Source organism: Cucurbita pepo, chromosome 1 (assembly GCF_057944985.1).
Source record: "Cucurbita pepo subsp. pepo isolate OVF chromosome 1, ASM5794498v1, whole genome shotgun sequence".
NCBI lineage: Eukaryota > Viridiplantae > Streptophyta > Magnoliopsida > Cucurbitales > Cucurbitaceae > Cucurbita > Cucurbita pepo.
In genome coordinates this window covers 8,103,377-8,120,903 of record NC_141798.1, presented here as the reverse complement: position 1 = coordinate 8,120,903, position 17,527 = coordinate 8,103,377, and the positions used below count along the sequence as shown (strand labels likewise).

The window sequence follows — 17,527 nt, the reverse complement described above, 5'->3', positions numbered from 1 at the left end:
TTTTGTTGGATAATGTTGTAGAGACATTTAGAAGTGGAATCAGTTGCTGTAAAAACTGGATCTTACGTTCGTCCATTTCTCAACAAAAATTAATAACCTAAAAAATGCAATTGACCGCAAATGTCTAGAAATTGCATCAAATTAATATAAACACATCAATTTTGTAGACTTTCTTTGCGTTTGCTTCTACACCCAAACACACTAATCACTATTTTCCAAGTCCCACGCAAATTTCAGCGTTCCTTTTCTTCCTTGTTTGAGTTTCGGAGTTGGAAATATATAGGAAACGGCAGAAATTTGCGGGAAAGTTTAATGAGAAGGCATTTATTTTGTTGTTCTAGTTTAATTTTCTTCATTTTTAGCTCGTGAATCGCCACCTCCATTCCGCACCCCTCTTCATTTCTGATGTTTTTCCGTTTCTTCTTCAATCCAAACAGCCCATTAGCTAAAATTCTGATTGATTGCCCGATTCAGCCTTTTGGGATTTCCATCTACTGAGATTCAATTCCCCGAGCTGAACCGATTTGCATGATTGCGACAATTTAGTTTACTGTAAGTTGTTTGTGTTCTTGGGTGTGGAGCGGGCTTCAATCCCCGAACGGCGATGCAAATCTGGAAATCGTAAGCCTCGGAATGGATATTTTGAATGTGGGAATTGATTGGATAGGGGAGCAGCTTGAATGAGGCAGCAATGTGGTGTTTAGCGGAGCAATGGAAGTTAGATCTGAGGGTGTACAAGTTAGGTCCGATAAACTCCCAGTTCCTGTAGTTCCGAGGACCCGTTTGCAGGTTTGGTTTGTTCGCGTCTGCTCCAGCATTTTGCTCTGGACATTTTTTGTTCAGCTCGTTGCATTTGGGAAGTTATGGCATCCACTTTTTATATCCAATATCACCAATCGGATTTCGCAAGTTACTGGGATTCCGCTCTCGCTACACGTCGGAGAGTCCATTCAATCGGCGCCGCTTCTTCCAGCAAGTGAGTTCCTTAATCTATTCCGTCTTTCTTTCATCGGAGTCTGTTGGAGTTTAGGTGTTTGATTAGCGCAATGATATGCATAAAGACGTTTGTTCTTGTTGCTGTGTGCGGAGTTCTTAATTTCTGAGCATTGCGTAAGGGCATGTCTTGAGGTATCAATGTGACCACCACCGTTCTCATTGGATTGTCTTGGTTTGAAAGCAACGCATACAAGAGTAGCCATTATTGAGTTTAGTTTAGTTTGTTTTCATTTTTTCAATGAAAAGTTTCGTCTATGGATTTAGTTTATTACAGTATAGAGTCACTGCACCGTCCAGCTGGTGGATTTGTTTAGCTTAAGAGCATGGACGGTCGAGTTCACCAACATCTCTTAATTGGTTCTTTTTGCTTGAGATTAGAAGTATCTATGAATTGTGGAAACCACCAATGTTATTCTATATATTACAAAGTTACACCTGATGTCGAAATGTGTTGTGAGATCCCACATCGGTTGGAGAGGGGAACGGAGCATTCATTGTAAGGGTGTGGAAACCTCTCCCTTGTAAACGAGTTTTAAAATCGTGAGACTGACGGTTATATAGAACGAGCCGAAGCGGACAATATCTACTAGCGGTGTGCTTAGGTTGTTACATGCGTTATCTGATCAATCAAGCTTATTGGATAAAAAGCAATGATATTATTTCCCTTTTTAATTTGTGGAATCAATTTTCCTTTGCGCTCTTCCTACAAATAAGCTATGGAACTTCAGTGGCATCACTGTTGAGCTTCTTGGATAATTCATCCATTCCAGTCTGGCTACCATATCATTCAATCTCTAAATGTATCTTTTCCGCAAACTGCTTTGGGGAGAATTTGACTTAAAGACCTCAATTTGTGCAGGGAACTATTCAAGTAATGGTTATCTTCGAGTGTCCTGCAATGGGGGCTTAAATCAGATGCGTGCTGCGGTGTGCACTTTTTGACTTGCTTCTTCCCCCCACGTCTTCCTAATTTATGCCTATGTTATTGTTTGTACTTTTCCTTCAAAGGATGATATATTGGACTCATCTAATTAAGCATTTCAGATCTGTGATATGGTGACTGTTGCTCGCCTTTTGAACTTGACGTTGGTTGTTCCAGAACTTGATAAAACATCTTTTTGGGCGGATCCGAGGTATGTTCCTTTTCTTGCTATCTGTGATTTGGTTACTTTCTCTAACAAAAATTCCAGTATGTTAACACTGAGCTCTCGTGCAGTAATTTTGATGACATATTTAATGTGAAGCATTTTATTGATTCGCTGAGAGACGAAGTCCGCATTGTCAGAAGACTACCCAAAAAGTTCAATAGGAAGTATGGCTTTATACCATTTGCCATGCCTCCAGTTAGCTGGTCAAATGAAAAATATTATTTAGAACAGGTTCGTATTATTTTTTCTCACTTGTACACTAGTTTTTTCATATTGCTTATCTTTTATATACATATATACAACCAAGATCAGATGGTAGTGCATGAGAATGTCCATGATCTAATTGCAGAAATGATAGGCTATCATCATCACGCCTAGTTTTTCATATTTCTCATTAGATGCAAATTTAGGTTCCTTGGATGGTCAAACGATGCTTCTGGGATATTACCAAATTGTATGTAGATACCAATCAAGTGCAGCTTTGAGATTATTATCTTGTTGAGGTAATGCTTGGTCTAAATTGAGTCTTTCCTGAATCGGTGATCTCACTGGTACTCTACGTCAATTTTTTGTTGCCTTTACTCAAACCTAACGAGGCCGCCTGCCCCCCAAACTGGATTTTGAACCAATTTCTGCTCACGCTCAGAGAGATTATACAGCCTAGAATATGTATCTGTTAGAGGATTGTTATTCACCAAACATCCTCCAAAATCTGCTGGAAGTATCATCACCAGATTTTGGTGCTGTAAGAAGACGTCCCAATTACCAGATTCTTACTCTTAGTAATTGAATGATGTCTAAGGGCAAAGGGGGGAGGTACTGTTAGGGCAACGCTTAATAGACCACTCCATATCAGTTGTTCCAGGCTGCTAGAGATGATATATTGCAAGCCTACCCTAGGGCTGTATAATCTTTTTACTGAATCACATGAATCGTGAAATTTTAAGGAATATTTTGAGTCCATGCAATGCAATTGCATCAAGACGTCTACGTCATAATGAGAATTGATAATATCTTAGACATGTTCCTGAATTTAGCATTTTCTGCAAACTGGATTGCATCTTAACGCATGCTCTATCGTGTCAGAGAAAATGATGGATCTAAAAAAGTTCGGTTTATTTCGCTCTATAAAAAGATTAGAAGTAATTATCTGTATTAGAACAAGAGCCAAAGAAGTTATTGTATATATTGGTCTTGTTCTTTTAGACTGGAGTTCTTTATGCAGTTAGTGTCAGACTCCTGTTTTCTTATGCCCTCGCATTTTTTTCATTTTTTCTATGAAAGTTTAGTTTCTTACCCTAAAAGAAAAAAAATCCGTGAAGGGTTCTTCTTTCAGTATCTGGGGAGAGTGGAGTTGTTTGGACAAGTGGGTGAAAAAGGGGAGCGAAGATGATTCTTTTAGCTCTATCCTTGTTGGTTGCAGTTACTCACATCTTAGATAAGTCATTATCGTTGTGCGTGTTGTTGTATTTCCATAGCAGTTCAAAAGTTGGATCGCGAGATACAGAAATTTCGAAAATATTTATGCTCAACTATAGAAATATCTTCTTGTGCTCTAATCTATTTCGATGCTCTTAATCTAATGCCTTAAAATCCATTGTGCAGATTCTTCCTCTCTTTAAGAAGCATACAGTGTTACATTTTAATAAAACAGATGCACGCTTGGCAAACAATGGAATCCCAGTTTACTTACAGAAACTCAGATGTCGAGTCAATTTTCAGGCACTGAAATTCTCCCCTCAGATTGAAACATTGGGTTATAAGTTAATTCGTCTACTTCAAGAAAAGGGACCCATTGTGGTCTTGCATCTGAGATACGAGATGGATATGCTGGCCTTTTCAGGTTGTACACATGGCTGTACGACGAAAGAAGCCGATGAGCTCAAACAAATGAGGTTCGTAAATGTGAAAATTAAACTTCTGAGGATCCAATCACTGAAATCTTTTCCTTATTACTGTTCACAATCCGTCTATAATAACCCACTACAAATTTCTGGTGTATATTTCTATGAAATATGAATACCATGTTGGTGGTTTCAGTTGCAAGAGCAAATTTTTTAACCTGTCTCAAATTTGGTGTTTATATTTTCTCCCTCTAAATATTCTGGTTTATATATCCTTCTACTATCTCCGCAATCGTTGTGGTTTATACCAAACTGATCATCTGGAGATTCTGCTCAGGTGAAATACTAATCTATTGTTGAACATTATTCAGATATGCATTCCCTTGGTGGAGGGAGAAAGAGATATTATCTGAAGAGAGGAGATCACAGGGTCTGTGTCCTCTGACTCCAGAGGAAGCGGCACTGACACTACAGGCCTTGGGTTTTAACAAGGAGACACAGTTATATATTGCTGCCGGGGAGATTTATGGTAGTGAACGGAGGCTTGCAACTCTCAGGGAAGCCTTCCCAATGACTGTGAGTACTATCTCAATATCTTGTGCTCAAATTATCACGTTTTGATGTGACTTTATCTGAAATATGTCTGTGAAGGCCATTGGCTGGAATTCAGACGACCTTTGATGTCATCTGCATGAATTTACACCTTCTGGTGCAACTCCTTTGGAAAATATCTGTGAAGAGAATTGGTTGAAACTTAGCACGCCTTTCTGGGAAATCCTTGCACTTTTTTTCACATCAAGCTAGTTTTTTCATCTCCACAAAAAAACAAGTTAAATTGTAGAGTTGGTTTCCATGTACCCAAACTTTGAAAAGTTGCACTTAAACTCTTGAAGTTTGTCTCGGTTTATGTGTTGTTTGTGTGAACCTATCTAAACCCATTGGAAGTAAATTTTGGGGTTAGAGTTGGGAAAAATATCATGAATTGGGATGTGGGGTTGAAATAAGGAAGATGACAACAAATATGGTTCACCTATGCTATGTGTCTTTGTTTTATCCTTGTGTGTTTAGATTTGTTCACGAGCAAAGACAACTTTTCTATGTATGAATTTAATGGCAAAAAGCCTGCAAGAGTTGTTTTGTAACAAATGTTAAGGGTTGAAATGAAAATTTTCAAAGTTTAGGGGTCGTGAGATTCCACGTCGATTGAAGAGCTGAACGAAGCATTCTTTATAAGGGTATGGAAACTTGTCCGTAACGGATATGTTTTACAAACCTTGAGGGGAAGTCCGGAAGGGAAAGTCAAAAGAGGACAATATCTGCTAGTGGTGGGCTTGAGCTGTTACCCAGGGTATAATTGAAACCAACTCCGTAGTTCAAGGGTATTTTTGATGATTTAACCAAAAAAAAAAAAAAAAAGAGGCATTCTAGGAAACCCTTCGCAGAAAAAAGTGAAGCTATCCTATCATTGGACACTGTAGTAGCGAAGAAACGGTCTTTAAGGTTTACACTACAGCGAACGTCAAATTCTTCTTAAATGCATTACCCTATTGTATTGCAGGTGAAAAAGGAAGCATTGCTATCCCCAGAAGAACTGAAGTTATTTCGGAATCATTCATCGCAAATGGCAGCTTTAGATTTCATGGTTTCTGTAGCCAGTAACACTTTCATTCCTACCTATGACGGTAACATGGCAAGACTTGTTGAAGGTCACCGGAGGTATGCCACATTCTCTCCTTTGTGAATGTAGGATGCCCAATTTCTATCACAGGCTGAGTTAATTTATACTGCTCACAGATACCTGGGGTTTAAGAGAACAATAACACTGGATAGGAAAAAGCTAGTAGAACTAGTGGATATGCATCAGAATGGTACTCTTTCTTGGGATGACTTTGCAGCTGCTGTAAGATTGGCACATGAGAAAAGGCAAGGTCAGCCACTGCAACGGAGAGCCATTCCAGACAAGCCAAAGGAAGAAGATTACTTTTATGCCAATCCACATGAATGCTTCTGTGAGGGAATGAACTGCCATCATAGCAACTCAAGTGAACTACTTTAACTGCCACTGACCAAACCCAGAACCCCAACTTTGTTCATGGCGTTCCAGGGGGGAGATCTTCTCGCTTTCATTGCACGGTGCCCAGTCATGTCAATACTCAAAGCCTGAGAGGTCTGTTTATACAAAGCAATAGAAATAAGATCCTTTAGAATTCTCCCTTGAACATCCATGCATTTGTTTATATAGTTTTATGTAACTCTTTTCCAATCCTGCCATAAAATTTTATCATTTGTATCAGATGTGTGAGATGTCAACAATTTTTGCATATGCTTATTACAGCTTGTTCTTGCTTCTACACTAACTCAGTAAACAAGCATGGCTTCTTTTCACTTAATACTGAAACCTATCTGTTATTAGCAGCCCAAGTTTGTTTGTGATCGAGTTATGGGTCTCTCATAAGTGGAGGTAGACGGTATTTGTGTGTGGGAATAAGTAGAATTCTTCTTTCAACCTATTTTGAATAATTATAAGGCTCAAATAGAGAGAATCTTAATATCTATGAGTTAAAAGTACTATTTATACAAGCTTCTACATCAATGGAACCATGACTCAAACCGTGAAAATGAAGGTGGAGGACTCCTCCTTACAATACAAAAATTGAAAATAAAATTGCATAAAGCTTGAAACACTCGGAGGCCACTGCTAGTAGATATTGTCCACTATGGCTCGTTACGTAGTGTCCTCAGCCTCACGGTTGTAAAACGCGTTTGCTAGAGAGAGGTTTCCATACACTAATAAGAATGATTTGTTTCCCTATTCAACCAATGTGGGATCTCACAATCCCTCCCCCTTGGGAGCTAGTGTCCTTGTTAGCACATTACCCAATATCTGACTCTAATATCATTTGTAAGAATTCAAGCTCACCACGAGCAAATATTGTCCGCTTTGGCCTGTTACAGTATCATCATCAACCTCATGATTTTAAAACACGTCTACTATGGAGAAGATCTATCCCTACTCCGACTTGTACTAGTATTCCTTATAAGGGTGTGGAGAGGAGAACAAAGTATTCCTTTTAACAGTGTGAAAACCTCTCCCCTAACAGACACGTTTAGGGTTTAGGGGAGAGGTTTTCACACCGTTGAAAGGAATACTTTGTTCCCCTCTCCCCTAACAGACACGTTTTAAAACCGTGAAGCGGACGACGATACGTAATGGGTCGAAATAGACAATATTTAGTAGCGGTAAACTTCCAATTCTACTCATGTTGGATAAAAGTTGGGTGAGTTTGAGTTCATTATTTTATACTTCTTCTCCATAGAAGTAGTAACGGTCTAATTATGTCGTTAGACTACTAAAAGTTGAACGAGGAGAAAATGTTACAGTATTTTTTTGACCTTTTCCTTCCCAGAATCAGGTAAATATAATAACATTATATGGTAACAAAATTCAAAATTTACTGTACCTTCTTCATATCTGTCATGTTCCAGAAATTTCTACTCTTCCCTGGCAAGAATGAGCCCACAATTTTGTGAGCGCCATGTAAAAAGGGCAGCACCCAACCATCTTTTTCAGGTCAACACTTATGGCTCAAAACCTGAGGCCTTTGGAAAATTCTGAAAGGGTAACGTAATACTCCACTTTCCTCTAATCCATATTTAATGCTTAAAATATCTTATTAAAAGCTAAAAGATATAATTTTTATTTAAATATCTACTATTTCATCTATACATGTATTTATTTATTTATTTATTTATAACATATATTCTCGATCGAAAGGTAATTTTTTTTTTCTTCCAAGAGTTAGGTCAGCTATTTCTAAACCAACAATATTTACCTTTTAAGACAAAATGACTTTAGGTAAACATTTTAGACTTCAAAGCTTTAACCATTAATTAGTTTTCCAATTAAAAATTTATACAAATACCCAAAAAGAAAAACCATTTTGTAACTTAGAAAACTATTTAATAAGTGTTATAGGTTAAATAAGAAAAAATATTTAATAAATCCTTAAATTTATATTTTAAAAAATTAATAGGTTTTCGGGTTTTTTTTTTCTTTTGATATTTTTAAAATTTTATGAGTAGATATAAAAAAAAAAAAAAAAAAAAAAAAAAAGAGTTTCGATTCCATTGGACATAAATTTAATTTTATATCGAATAGATTATTTTTTTATTTTATAAAAATTGATTATATAAGAATCTATTAAACACAAAATTAAAAATTTATAATCAATTATGTGTTTAATACATGTTAGAGCTAGACGAGATGCATATGAGTGATGCAAGGCGGGAACTTAATAAAATTAATTTAATATTGATGTGTAATTAAAATAATTAAAGGTGATAATCCCATAGTATGAACATATCAACACGTCCATATTCGTATCTAATTGTAAAGAAAATAAAGTAATTTGAAATTTTGAATTTAGTGGAATGCTTTGAGCAACAAAAGGTTGAAGACTCAATAATATATATTAAAAGGGTTTTGTTTAGAAAATTCTAAGCCAAATACACTTAGTTCATAAAAAGTTTATATTTTTTTTTTCCTTTTCGTGTCAAACAAAGTGGTTGAGATAATTATTACTGCCTTAGCTTTTGGAAAATGCCACAGTTTTTGTTTTGTTTTGCTCAAAATTGACTTGCTGAAAAAGGAAATTTTTGAATTTTTCTTCTCGGAAAAGCGACCTAATTAATGATAACTTCGAAATTTTACTTGTCTCAGGATTTTGCGACACTTGTTCTAACCTAGCAAATAAGTCAGTCGTATAAAATTCGGACTTTGCATGCAATATCGACATATACTCGAGTCTCAGATTATGTCTGAGAAAAATATTTTGGAAAATATGAATCTAAAGAAATTAATGTTATAAGCTAAAAGCAGTATACTACAACAACAACGACTTTAATATTTAATATTGGCTTATGGGTTTTGCTCAGAAACATTAATCATGGTCGGGTTCTTGGTACAAGAAAAGAGAGTAGTCATAGCTCCAGTGGTCCTTGCTAGCATTTATTACGGTTATGAGCTCTCTTGTCCAAGAGAAAGAGGGTTCGAGCTAGTGCTACTCGAACTTTTCAATTAAAAAAATTATTTTAATTAATTTGAAAATGTATATTAAAATTATTTTATTAATTAGTTTAGAAAACATGATTATAAATATGATATGAACAAACCGTCTTAGATTTATCATTAATTTAAATTGAAATTTAGGAAAGACATTGAAGCTAAATAAACGTAGACTTAGTCAACTTTATGAAATATCTTTCCTTTTATTATTTATTATTATTATTTCTTCTGAAAAATCATTCGAATATATGCCCATTTCATGTAATGGGCATATTAAAAATTGATTCTTTCTGGGTTTTTTTTTTAATTAATTATATAAATAATTTTGATTAAAGACCACCTTTTCAAATTCCGAAGTTTCCAACATCGAACCGTGTTCCTTTGATTGTTCTAATTGACACAGTCGCTGTATATATAAATAAATAAATAAATAAATAAATAAATAACAGTCAAATGTTTTGAAAAAAAAAAAAAAAAAAAGCAGTCAATATTTTGATTTATTTTTCACTCTTTCCTTGTCTCATACGACATCCAAAATTCAATTATCATATTTCCGTACATATATTTATAATTTTATGAACTTTTTTCCTAAATATTATTTAATATTTTAAGTAAGAAGTGACCGACTGAGTTTTCTCCTCTATCCTGCATGACACGTGTCCTCCATGGTTTGAAATTTCATGCACGTCTCTTTCAATTATTTACACTCTTTCAACTATAAATACGTCGCCCTTCTGTTGTGTTGCTTTCCATCATAAATTTAAACATCAGCTCTCTGTTGAACACGAGCATCGTCCATAATGAAGTTCGGCAAGCAATTTGCCGCTCAGATGGTTCCTGAATGGCAGCAAGCCTACATGGATTACGAGTTCCTCAAGTCCCTCTTGAAGCAAATCGACACCTTCAACAAAGCCCACGCTCGAAACCACCCCGTAACCGACTCTGCCCAGCTCAGACGGACCCTCAGCCTCTACAGGGCTTTCAGCGGCCTCACGCTCCGCCACAGCCACAGCCATGGTCATAGTCACGGCCACGGCCATGGCCATAATAGCCACCCTACAAGTCCAGGTTTGTTGCATATGATAATAGTGTTATAATAAACTCTTATGACTTTGCTTTAGATTTCTCCAAAATGCCTAAGGCATCCCTTACTTATAAATTCACTATCATTATCTAAATTAGTCAAGGTGGGATTCACTCCCAACAATACTCAATAAATAGAGGTTTGGGTATAATCCCATGGGGAGGTTATTGTAACTTGTTAGACGAACACGACTCTCCATAATGGTATGATATTGTCCACTTTGAGCGTAAGCTCTCATGGCTTTGCTTTGGGTTTCCCCCAAAAGGCCTCATACCAATGGAGATAGTATTCGATCACTTATAAATCCAGACAGGATCTTCTACTAAATTAACTGGACTCGCTCTCAATAATCCTCAACAATTGTAACTAATTTGTGTGGTATTTGTTGTGGGGCAGGGTCGCCGCAGGATGCGGTGGAGGAGCAGGCTATATTGGTGAACGCGGTGAGTCGGGACGGGACGAGGAAGTATCGGACGACGTTTTTGATGGCGGATGAGGAAGGGGGAGAGTATGAGTTGGTGTACTTTAGGTCGTTGGATAGAGAGTTCAATAAAGTGGAGAAGTTTTATAAGTCGAAAGTGGAGGAAGTTGTGAAGGAGGCGAGTGTGTTGAATAAGCAAATGGATGCTTTGATTGCTTTCAGAATCAAAGTGGAGAATCCAAAGGGTGTTTGGGATTTCTCCGGCGACCGGTCGGAGGAGATTTCAAAGCTGGCTACTGATATTGCTGTTTCTACTGCTGCTTTGTCATCTTCCACTCCTTCTGGGGTCCGAGCTAGCAGTAAGTTTTTCTTTGTTTTGTGTGTATGAATTCATGACACCCACCTCTTTAATTCTCTACGAAAGCGAGTAGATATTGTCCTTTTTTAGACTTTTCCCTCAAGGTTTGAAAACGCACTTTTATAAAGAATGTTTTGTTCCCATCTCCAACCAACGTGCCATCTCACAATCTATCAGATATTATCTTCTTTGGGTTTTCCTTCCTCTCAAGATTTTAAAATGCGTCTACTGGGAGAGGTTTTCACTGACCAATATGGGATCTCACAATCCACCTCCGTCCAGTGTCCTTGCATGGTACACCATGCACACCATGCGGTGCATGACTCTCATACCATTTGTAATAACTCAAGCCCATCACTAGCAGATATTGTGTTCTTTGGGCTTTTCTTTCTGGTCTTCCGCTCAAAGTTTTAAAACACGTCTCCAACCAACGTGAGATCTCACAATCCACCTCCCTTGGGGCCCAGCGTCCTCACTAGCACACTATTCGATGCATGACTTTGACACCATTTGTAATAGCTCAAGCCCACACTAGTAGATAGTATCTTCTTTGGTTTTCCCTTCCGAGGTTCCCCTCAAGATTTTAATACGTATCTATTAGGGAGAGGTTTCCACTAACCAATATGGAATTTCACAATCCACCTCCCTTGGAGGCCCAGCGTCTTCACTGGTACACCGTGCAGTGCCTGACTCTCATACCATTTATAATAGCTCAAGCCCACTGCAAGGCAATATTGATATTGTGGTCTTTGGGCTTTTCCTTATGGACTTCCACTCAAAGTTTTAAAACATGTCTCATCATTATAAGGAACGTTTCGTTTCTCTCTCCAATCAATGTAGGATCTCACAAATCATAACCTAATAATTAAAGGTTATTGGGTCAAAATAACTCATTTCAAAAGCAGTTCTAAACGTTTACGTGTTGGATATACACAGGACGGGTTCATATAGCAATGGACTCCATAGAAGAAGGTGGGTCGAGCCACAAAGAAAGTCATAAACCAGAAAGTGAATCAAAAGAAGAAAAAGATGGAAAGGAAGAGAAGAACACAAAGGATGAAGAAGGGAAAGAAACGAAGATGAAGGCCAACAGACCACCTCCACTTGAACTTCTTGATCGTGTAACAATGAACACAACTCAAGAGACACCAATATCCACCATTAAAGGCCTTTTCAACTTCCCCAAGAACTCAGAACTTCAATTCAACAGAGAAAATCTCAACAAAATTGAGAACCAACTCAAGAGGGCTTTTGTTGTGTTTTACCACAAACTCAGGCTGCTAAAAAGCTTCAGGTAATTCAATTAAATCCTTAGTTCTTCATAATGTGGAATTGTCTGAATTTTCTTTTCATTTTATGATGAACAGCTTCTTGAATACTTTGGCATTTTCAAAGATAATGAAGAAATATGATAAGGTAAATGTAGTTGAATTATATTGTTTGTTATATTCAAGATGAGATTCTTCATAATTTGGAGCTTATTATTTGAAAATGATGGCTGCAGATTACTTCAAGAAATGCAGGAAAGTCATACATGAAGATGGTGGACAGCTCTTATCTTGGGAGTTCTGATGAGGTTGCTTTAATTTTCAAGCTCTTTTAGCTGTAATTATGTTGAATTTATGGGACACTTCCTTTCTGGTCAAAAATTCTTTTGTTCTCATAGGATATAAAAATGCAATATTTCAAACCCCATTTTCCAAAAAGTCAATTAAGGAGAGTGAAAAATTCTCTAAGTTTGAATAATTTCTTAACACGGGCATAGTTTCATATAGTTAAGAGTTCGGTGATGTGAGATTTCACGTCGGTTAGAGAGGGAACCGAAGCATTTCTCGTAAGGGTGTGGAAACCTCTCCCTAGTAGACGTGTTTGAAAACTATGAAGCTGACAATGATATGTAACAGGCTAAAACGGATAATATTTGCTAGTGGTGGGCTTGGACTGTTACAAATGGTATCAGAGCCAGACGTTGAGGTTTGTGCCAGCGAAGACACTGGCCCCCAAGAGGGTGGATTGTGAGATCTCACGTCGGTTGGAGAGGGGGAACAAAGTATTCCTCATAAGGGTGTGGAAATCTCTCCCTAGTAGACGTGCTTTAAAACTGTGAAATTGACAGTAATACGTAACGCGTTTTAAATATCTACTAGCGGTGGACTTGGGTTGTTATAGGTGATCTCTGTACGTGGATGGTTTGTTTTTAGTTCAACCATGTGTAGGATAGTTGATAGAAATTTGAACAATTGACCTCTTGGTCAATGGTTCATGTTTTTTATGTCAATTGAACTATGTTCATATTAGCATAGACGGTTTGCTATGATTCACATGATATCTCGAGTTTCATTTGTGACATTAACTATTGCCATTAAATCAGGTTTCCAAGCTAATGGAAAGGGTGGAAGCTGCATTTATCAAACACTTCTGCAATGCTAATCGGACCAAAGGAATGAACATCTTGAGACCCAAAGCAAAGAAAGAAAGACATAGAATTACATTTTCAGTTGGTAAAGAACCATCATGGATTCTTTTCATTTCAAACCTTTTCCAACACAGACTTCCCTTCGTTGATGTTCATTATTTTGGTTAAATTGAACAAATATTTCAGGTTTCTTTGCTGGCTGCACTGTAGCTCTTATCGTCGCCCTCGCTTTCGTTACTCGAGCTCGACATTTACTAGACAGAGAAGGCAGCACCCAGTATATGGAAACCATGTTTCCTCTTTACAGGTAACTTAAAAGGATATCGTTGTCGTTTTTCGTTTCTTGTTTCCTGATAAAAGAGACATGGTCTGCTGTAAAAGTTAGAGCATTTTAATTCATTCCTCTGCTTGTTTGATGCAGCTTGTTTGGATTCGTTGTGTTGCACCTGCTAATGTATGCAGCAAACATATACTTTTGGAGGCGATACCAAGTGAATTACTCCTTCATATTTGGGTTCAAACAAGGCACTGAGTTGGCCTACCGAGAGGTTCTTTTTCCCAGTTTTGCTGTGGCAACTCTTGCTTTAGCCTGTGTTCTTTCTAACCTTGACATGGAGATGGACCCTGTAACGAAGTCATATCAAGCAGTCACTGAGCTTCTCCCTTTGGTTTTGCTCCTTGTAAGAATGGTCTCACAAAAAAACTACTCATTTGGCCATAAAACCATTAATTTGTGACTATAAGTCTGTCTTTTTCTCTGCCTGCAGGTTGTGATTGCAGTCTTCTTGTGTCCACTCAACATCTTATATCGTTCGAGTCGCTTGTTCTGCATAAAAACTTTGTACCATTGCATATGTGCTCCCCTTTACACGGTATGAAAAATGAGATTTTGAACTTTCGACCTACTGGGAAGGTTCTTGAACTATCCTCTAATGTTGGTTACGTTTCTTCGACAGGTCGTCTTCCCTGATTTCTTCTTGGCAGATCAGTTAACCAGCCAGGTTAGTTACATCAAGCTTTTTTCTTAGGTTCTTCTGTTCAAGAAGCTACCTACATCATAGATCCTCAAACAATTACTTCGACTCATTCAGGTGCAAGCACTTCGTAGCTTGGAATTCTACATTTGCTATTACGGTTGGGGAGATTACAAACATCGACGGGATACTTGTCGAACCAACACTGTATTCAATACTTTCAGCTTCATCATTGCTGTTATTCCATATTTGTCTCGTCTCCTTCAGGTTTGAATCTCATCATCTAACTTTTGATCTCTGTCCAAAGAAGGGAAAAGTTATACCACTAACATACAACTTTTGTTGGTTTCTCACTCTTACAGTGTCTCAGGCGACTGTTTGAGGAGAAAGATACAATGCAGGGATATAACGGAGTGAAGTACTTCTTGACAATTGTAGCTGTTTGCTTGAGGACAGCTTACAGTCTAAACAAGGGAATAACCTGGAAAGTGTTGGCGGCAGTGTTCTCAGCTGTTGCTGCCATTATATGCACATATTGGGACCTCGCCATCGACTGGGGCCTTTTGCAGCGCCATTCGAAAAACCGATGGCTAAGAGACAAACTACTTGTTGGTCATAACAGTGTATATTTTGTGGCAATGGTGAGTTTTTCTCCTAAGGTTTCACTGCTAAAAGCAAGTTAGGGCCATCTCTTTCTAGTTATCTGAACAAGTTGTGGAAATCAAATGCAGTTCTTGAATGTTTTACTGAGGTTTGCTTGGCTGCAAACTGTGTTGGATTTCAAGTTTTCCAACCTGCATACAGAAGGTTTGATTACAATAGTGGCCAGCCTTGAGATCATTCGTCGTGGCATATGGAATTTCTTCAGGTATGACTTCAAAAATTCCGTTTAGCTTGGGTTGTTTCCTCAAGCTGCCTCTTTCTGAAATCTTCAATGGCCCTTCTGGTTTAGGTTGGAGAATGAGCATCTGAACAATGTTGGGAGGTACCGGGCATTTAAATCTGTACCACTGCCTTTCAACTACGATGAAGACGATGACAAAGATGATTAAAGTTTTCCAGACAGTATTCTTTCAAGATATACAGTTTACTTGTTTCAAAATGTTAACAAATCATGTATATTAAATAACACAACATTGCAATAATTTTGACCCTCTCAAGATTCCTTCAAACCTAATGGAATTAGTTCGAAAAACGAACAATTGCTGACATGAGATCTTAGTTGTATACAAGGGCACACAATGATCTTTATTTCTGGTGCTTCTTAAAGATAGCAGTGTTTTTTCACCTCTAACGACTTCACAAATACCGTGTGTTAACTGTCTTTACTACTACAAGTAAGACACTCTGGTAGATGAAATATTCATTCTAGCAGGGAGCGGAAAATATTCAAACAGAATTGCACTAATTGAACAAGGAAAGGTTAAGCTTTAGAAACTGGAAATGGAAATAAAGAGATATGCTACTAGCACTCTTCCCTGTAAGAAGCCTAAAGAGTGATCAGCCTTACTAGTAGAGATTATGTTCTCTCGAGCTCAATAATACCAAATTTATGCACTCATGAGGAGCTTAAAGAGGAATCAGCTTCAACATGTGGGTTCTGCAGCTGAAATGATAACCGGGTTTTCACACGCACACAATAACATGCAACAACCAGACATTAGCAATTGAAAGCGATCTGTTCAGTGATAAAGAACCTTATCTCACCATTCATCTCAAACCATCCTTAAAAGTAGCATAAGATGGGCCTCAAGAATATAGCCCCTAGCTTCAGTGTGCAGCTGAAAAGAAATACAATTAGGTATCAATGTGTCAAAAGCAAACACTTAATATGACACACCTCTGGGTATTTGTGGGGTGAGTGACTGAACTTTTGGAACAAAAACACAGGCTTACTGTGATCCATCTCACTAATATCAACCTCCTATATCTCAAGAATTTGCACACACAGATTCGAAAAAAAAAACTTGACTGACCCATCTCATTCCAATGGCTCCTCTTGCCGTAGGTTTGAAAGAAAGTATACCAGTGTAGGTATCCTTTCTGATCGATCAGGAAAGTTTTCCCTCTTGTAACTGTCAATTAGTGGCTTTCATGCAACAAATAGAACTGGTTTCATACTAATTAAACATTAGATATAATTCGTAGTGACAATCTAATTAAGTTACTAATGACAAAGGTAGTATAAGGGACTATGATTGTGGAAAAATGATATTAGGCAACAATGGCACGAACAATTATTCAGAAATTGAATTAAATCGAAAGTGTTGTAAGGTAAAATCTCTTCTTTCCAATGATACTTCGAAATGAATATGATCAGCTTTCGGTGCACAAGACAAAGAGTTCAAGGAAGATTATCTTCCACGGCCTGTTAAAAGATCTGCTAGAAACTAAAATACTTTCGACAAAATAATGTTTTCCGCCTCAGGAATCAGATCTTCACTTACCAGCAGCAGAGGCCTTCTGTTCTTCCAAATTCTCGGTACCTGCAATCACCTCCAGGTCTATGGAATCCGTATGTTGCTGGGTAGCATTTGGAGTTGATTCCTTCTCCAATTCGATAATCGCCTCGTTTTCTGCCATTTTCTCCGCCTTCAGAATCGGCTCGTAATAATCCGCATGAGCCTCCATACATTTCTTCAAAGCCCCAGTGACTTCAAAACACTTCTCCACAATATCCTCCTTGTTCTTCTCCGCCTCCTCAATGCATTTCTCCCATTCTACGAAGCTATCTCTGCAACCACCCCCTTTCATAAACAAGCAAAACCCACACTCCCCCTCCTCTTCCTCGTCTAGATCCTCTCCTCCTTCATCTTCACCTCCACTTCCGGAAATCTTTCCTGATTGACCTGATTCCTCGGGCGATTTTTCCTCAGAGTGATTTGGGGCGCCCAATTGTTGTTGATCTTCCGGTGTTTTAGTGGCGGCGGCGGCGTTCGATTCTGCGTCTTGGAGTTTCGATTCCGAAGTTGACATCCTAGTCAATGCCGAAGGAGTAATCGGATTCGAAGCTTACAGTGTTAATGTCGCTATGTTCGTTGAGGCGGAATCGTTCGTCGCTCCACCGCCCGCTTAAACCCCTAAAACCCTCAGGAATGAGTCAATCAATGACTCACAGTCGTCTTTTTTTTTTTTTTTTCTTTTTTCTTTTTTTTTTTTCCCTCCTTTTTTCCATGAAATACAGCTCAAGGATTACAAATAGATGACGCTCCAATTAAATA

The 17,527-nt window shown here is 37.9% G+C and overlaps 3 protein-coding genes across 5 annotated transcripts; 2 read left to right on the top strand and 1 right to left on the bottom strand.

Moving 5' to 3' along the window:
* Positions 1 to 152: 152 nt before the first annotated feature.
* Positions 153 to 6,345, top strand: LOC111797402 (O-fucosyltransferase family protein). The gene is made up of 8 exons (XM_023680392.2): positions 153 to 976; positions 1,856 to 1,923; positions 2,041 to 2,129; positions 2,213 to 2,375; positions 3,750 to 4,039; positions 4,360 to 4,564; positions 5,547 to 5,704; positions 5,783 to 6,345. Exons 1-8 carry the CDS (start codon positions 712 to 714, stop codon positions 6,042 to 6,044), a joined length of 1,500 nt encoding a protein of 499 aa, XP_023536160.1. The 5' UTR covers positions 153 to 711; the 3' UTR covers positions 6,045 to 6,345.
* Positions 6,346 to 9,813: 3,468 nt separating this feature from the next.
* LOC111797377 (phosphate transporter PHO1 homolog 3) lies at positions 9,814 to 15,396 on the top strand. The gene is made up of 14 exons (XM_023680365.2): positions 9,814 to 10,121; positions 10,534 to 10,917; positions 11,853 to 12,210; positions 12,284 to 12,332; positions 12,421 to 12,492; positions 13,288 to 13,417; positions 13,519 to 13,639; positions 13,754 to 14,012; positions 14,100 to 14,204; positions 14,289 to 14,333; positions 14,424 to 14,573; positions 14,669 to 14,947; positions 15,038 to 15,174; positions 15,259 to 15,396. Exons 1-14 carry the CDS (start codon positions 9,854 to 9,856, stop codon positions 15,356 to 15,358), a joined length of 2,457 nt encoding a protein of 818 aa, XP_023536133.2. The 5' UTR covers positions 9,814 to 9,853; the 3' UTR covers positions 15,359 to 15,396.
* On the bottom strand, positions 15,190 to 17,454 carry LOC111797387 (uncharacterized). Of its 3 annotated transcripts, none has more exons than XR_002815534.2 (3): positions 16,754 to 17,454; positions 16,014 to 16,087; positions 15,190 to 15,327 (listed from the first exon to the last, which is right to left on the bottom strand). XR_002815534.2 is itself a non-coding variant. In XM_087127296.1 (1 exon), exon 1 carries the CDS (start codon positions 17,280 to 17,282, stop codon positions 16,746 to 16,748), a length of 537 nt encoding a protein of 178 aa, XP_086983422.1. In that variant the 5' UTR covers positions 17,283 to 17,452; the 3' UTR covers positions 16,492 to 16,745. The 3 variants fall into 3 exon arrangements, 1 of the variants encoding a protein (XP_086983422.1); XR_002815535.2 differs by lacking the exon at positions 15,190 to 15,327 and adding an exon at positions 15,693 to 15,912; XM_087127296.1 differs by lacking the exons at positions 15,190 to 15,327; positions 16,014 to 16,087 and having other exon boundaries at positions 16,492 to 17,452.
* Between the last annotated feature and the right edge of the window lie 73 nt (positions 17,455 to 17,527).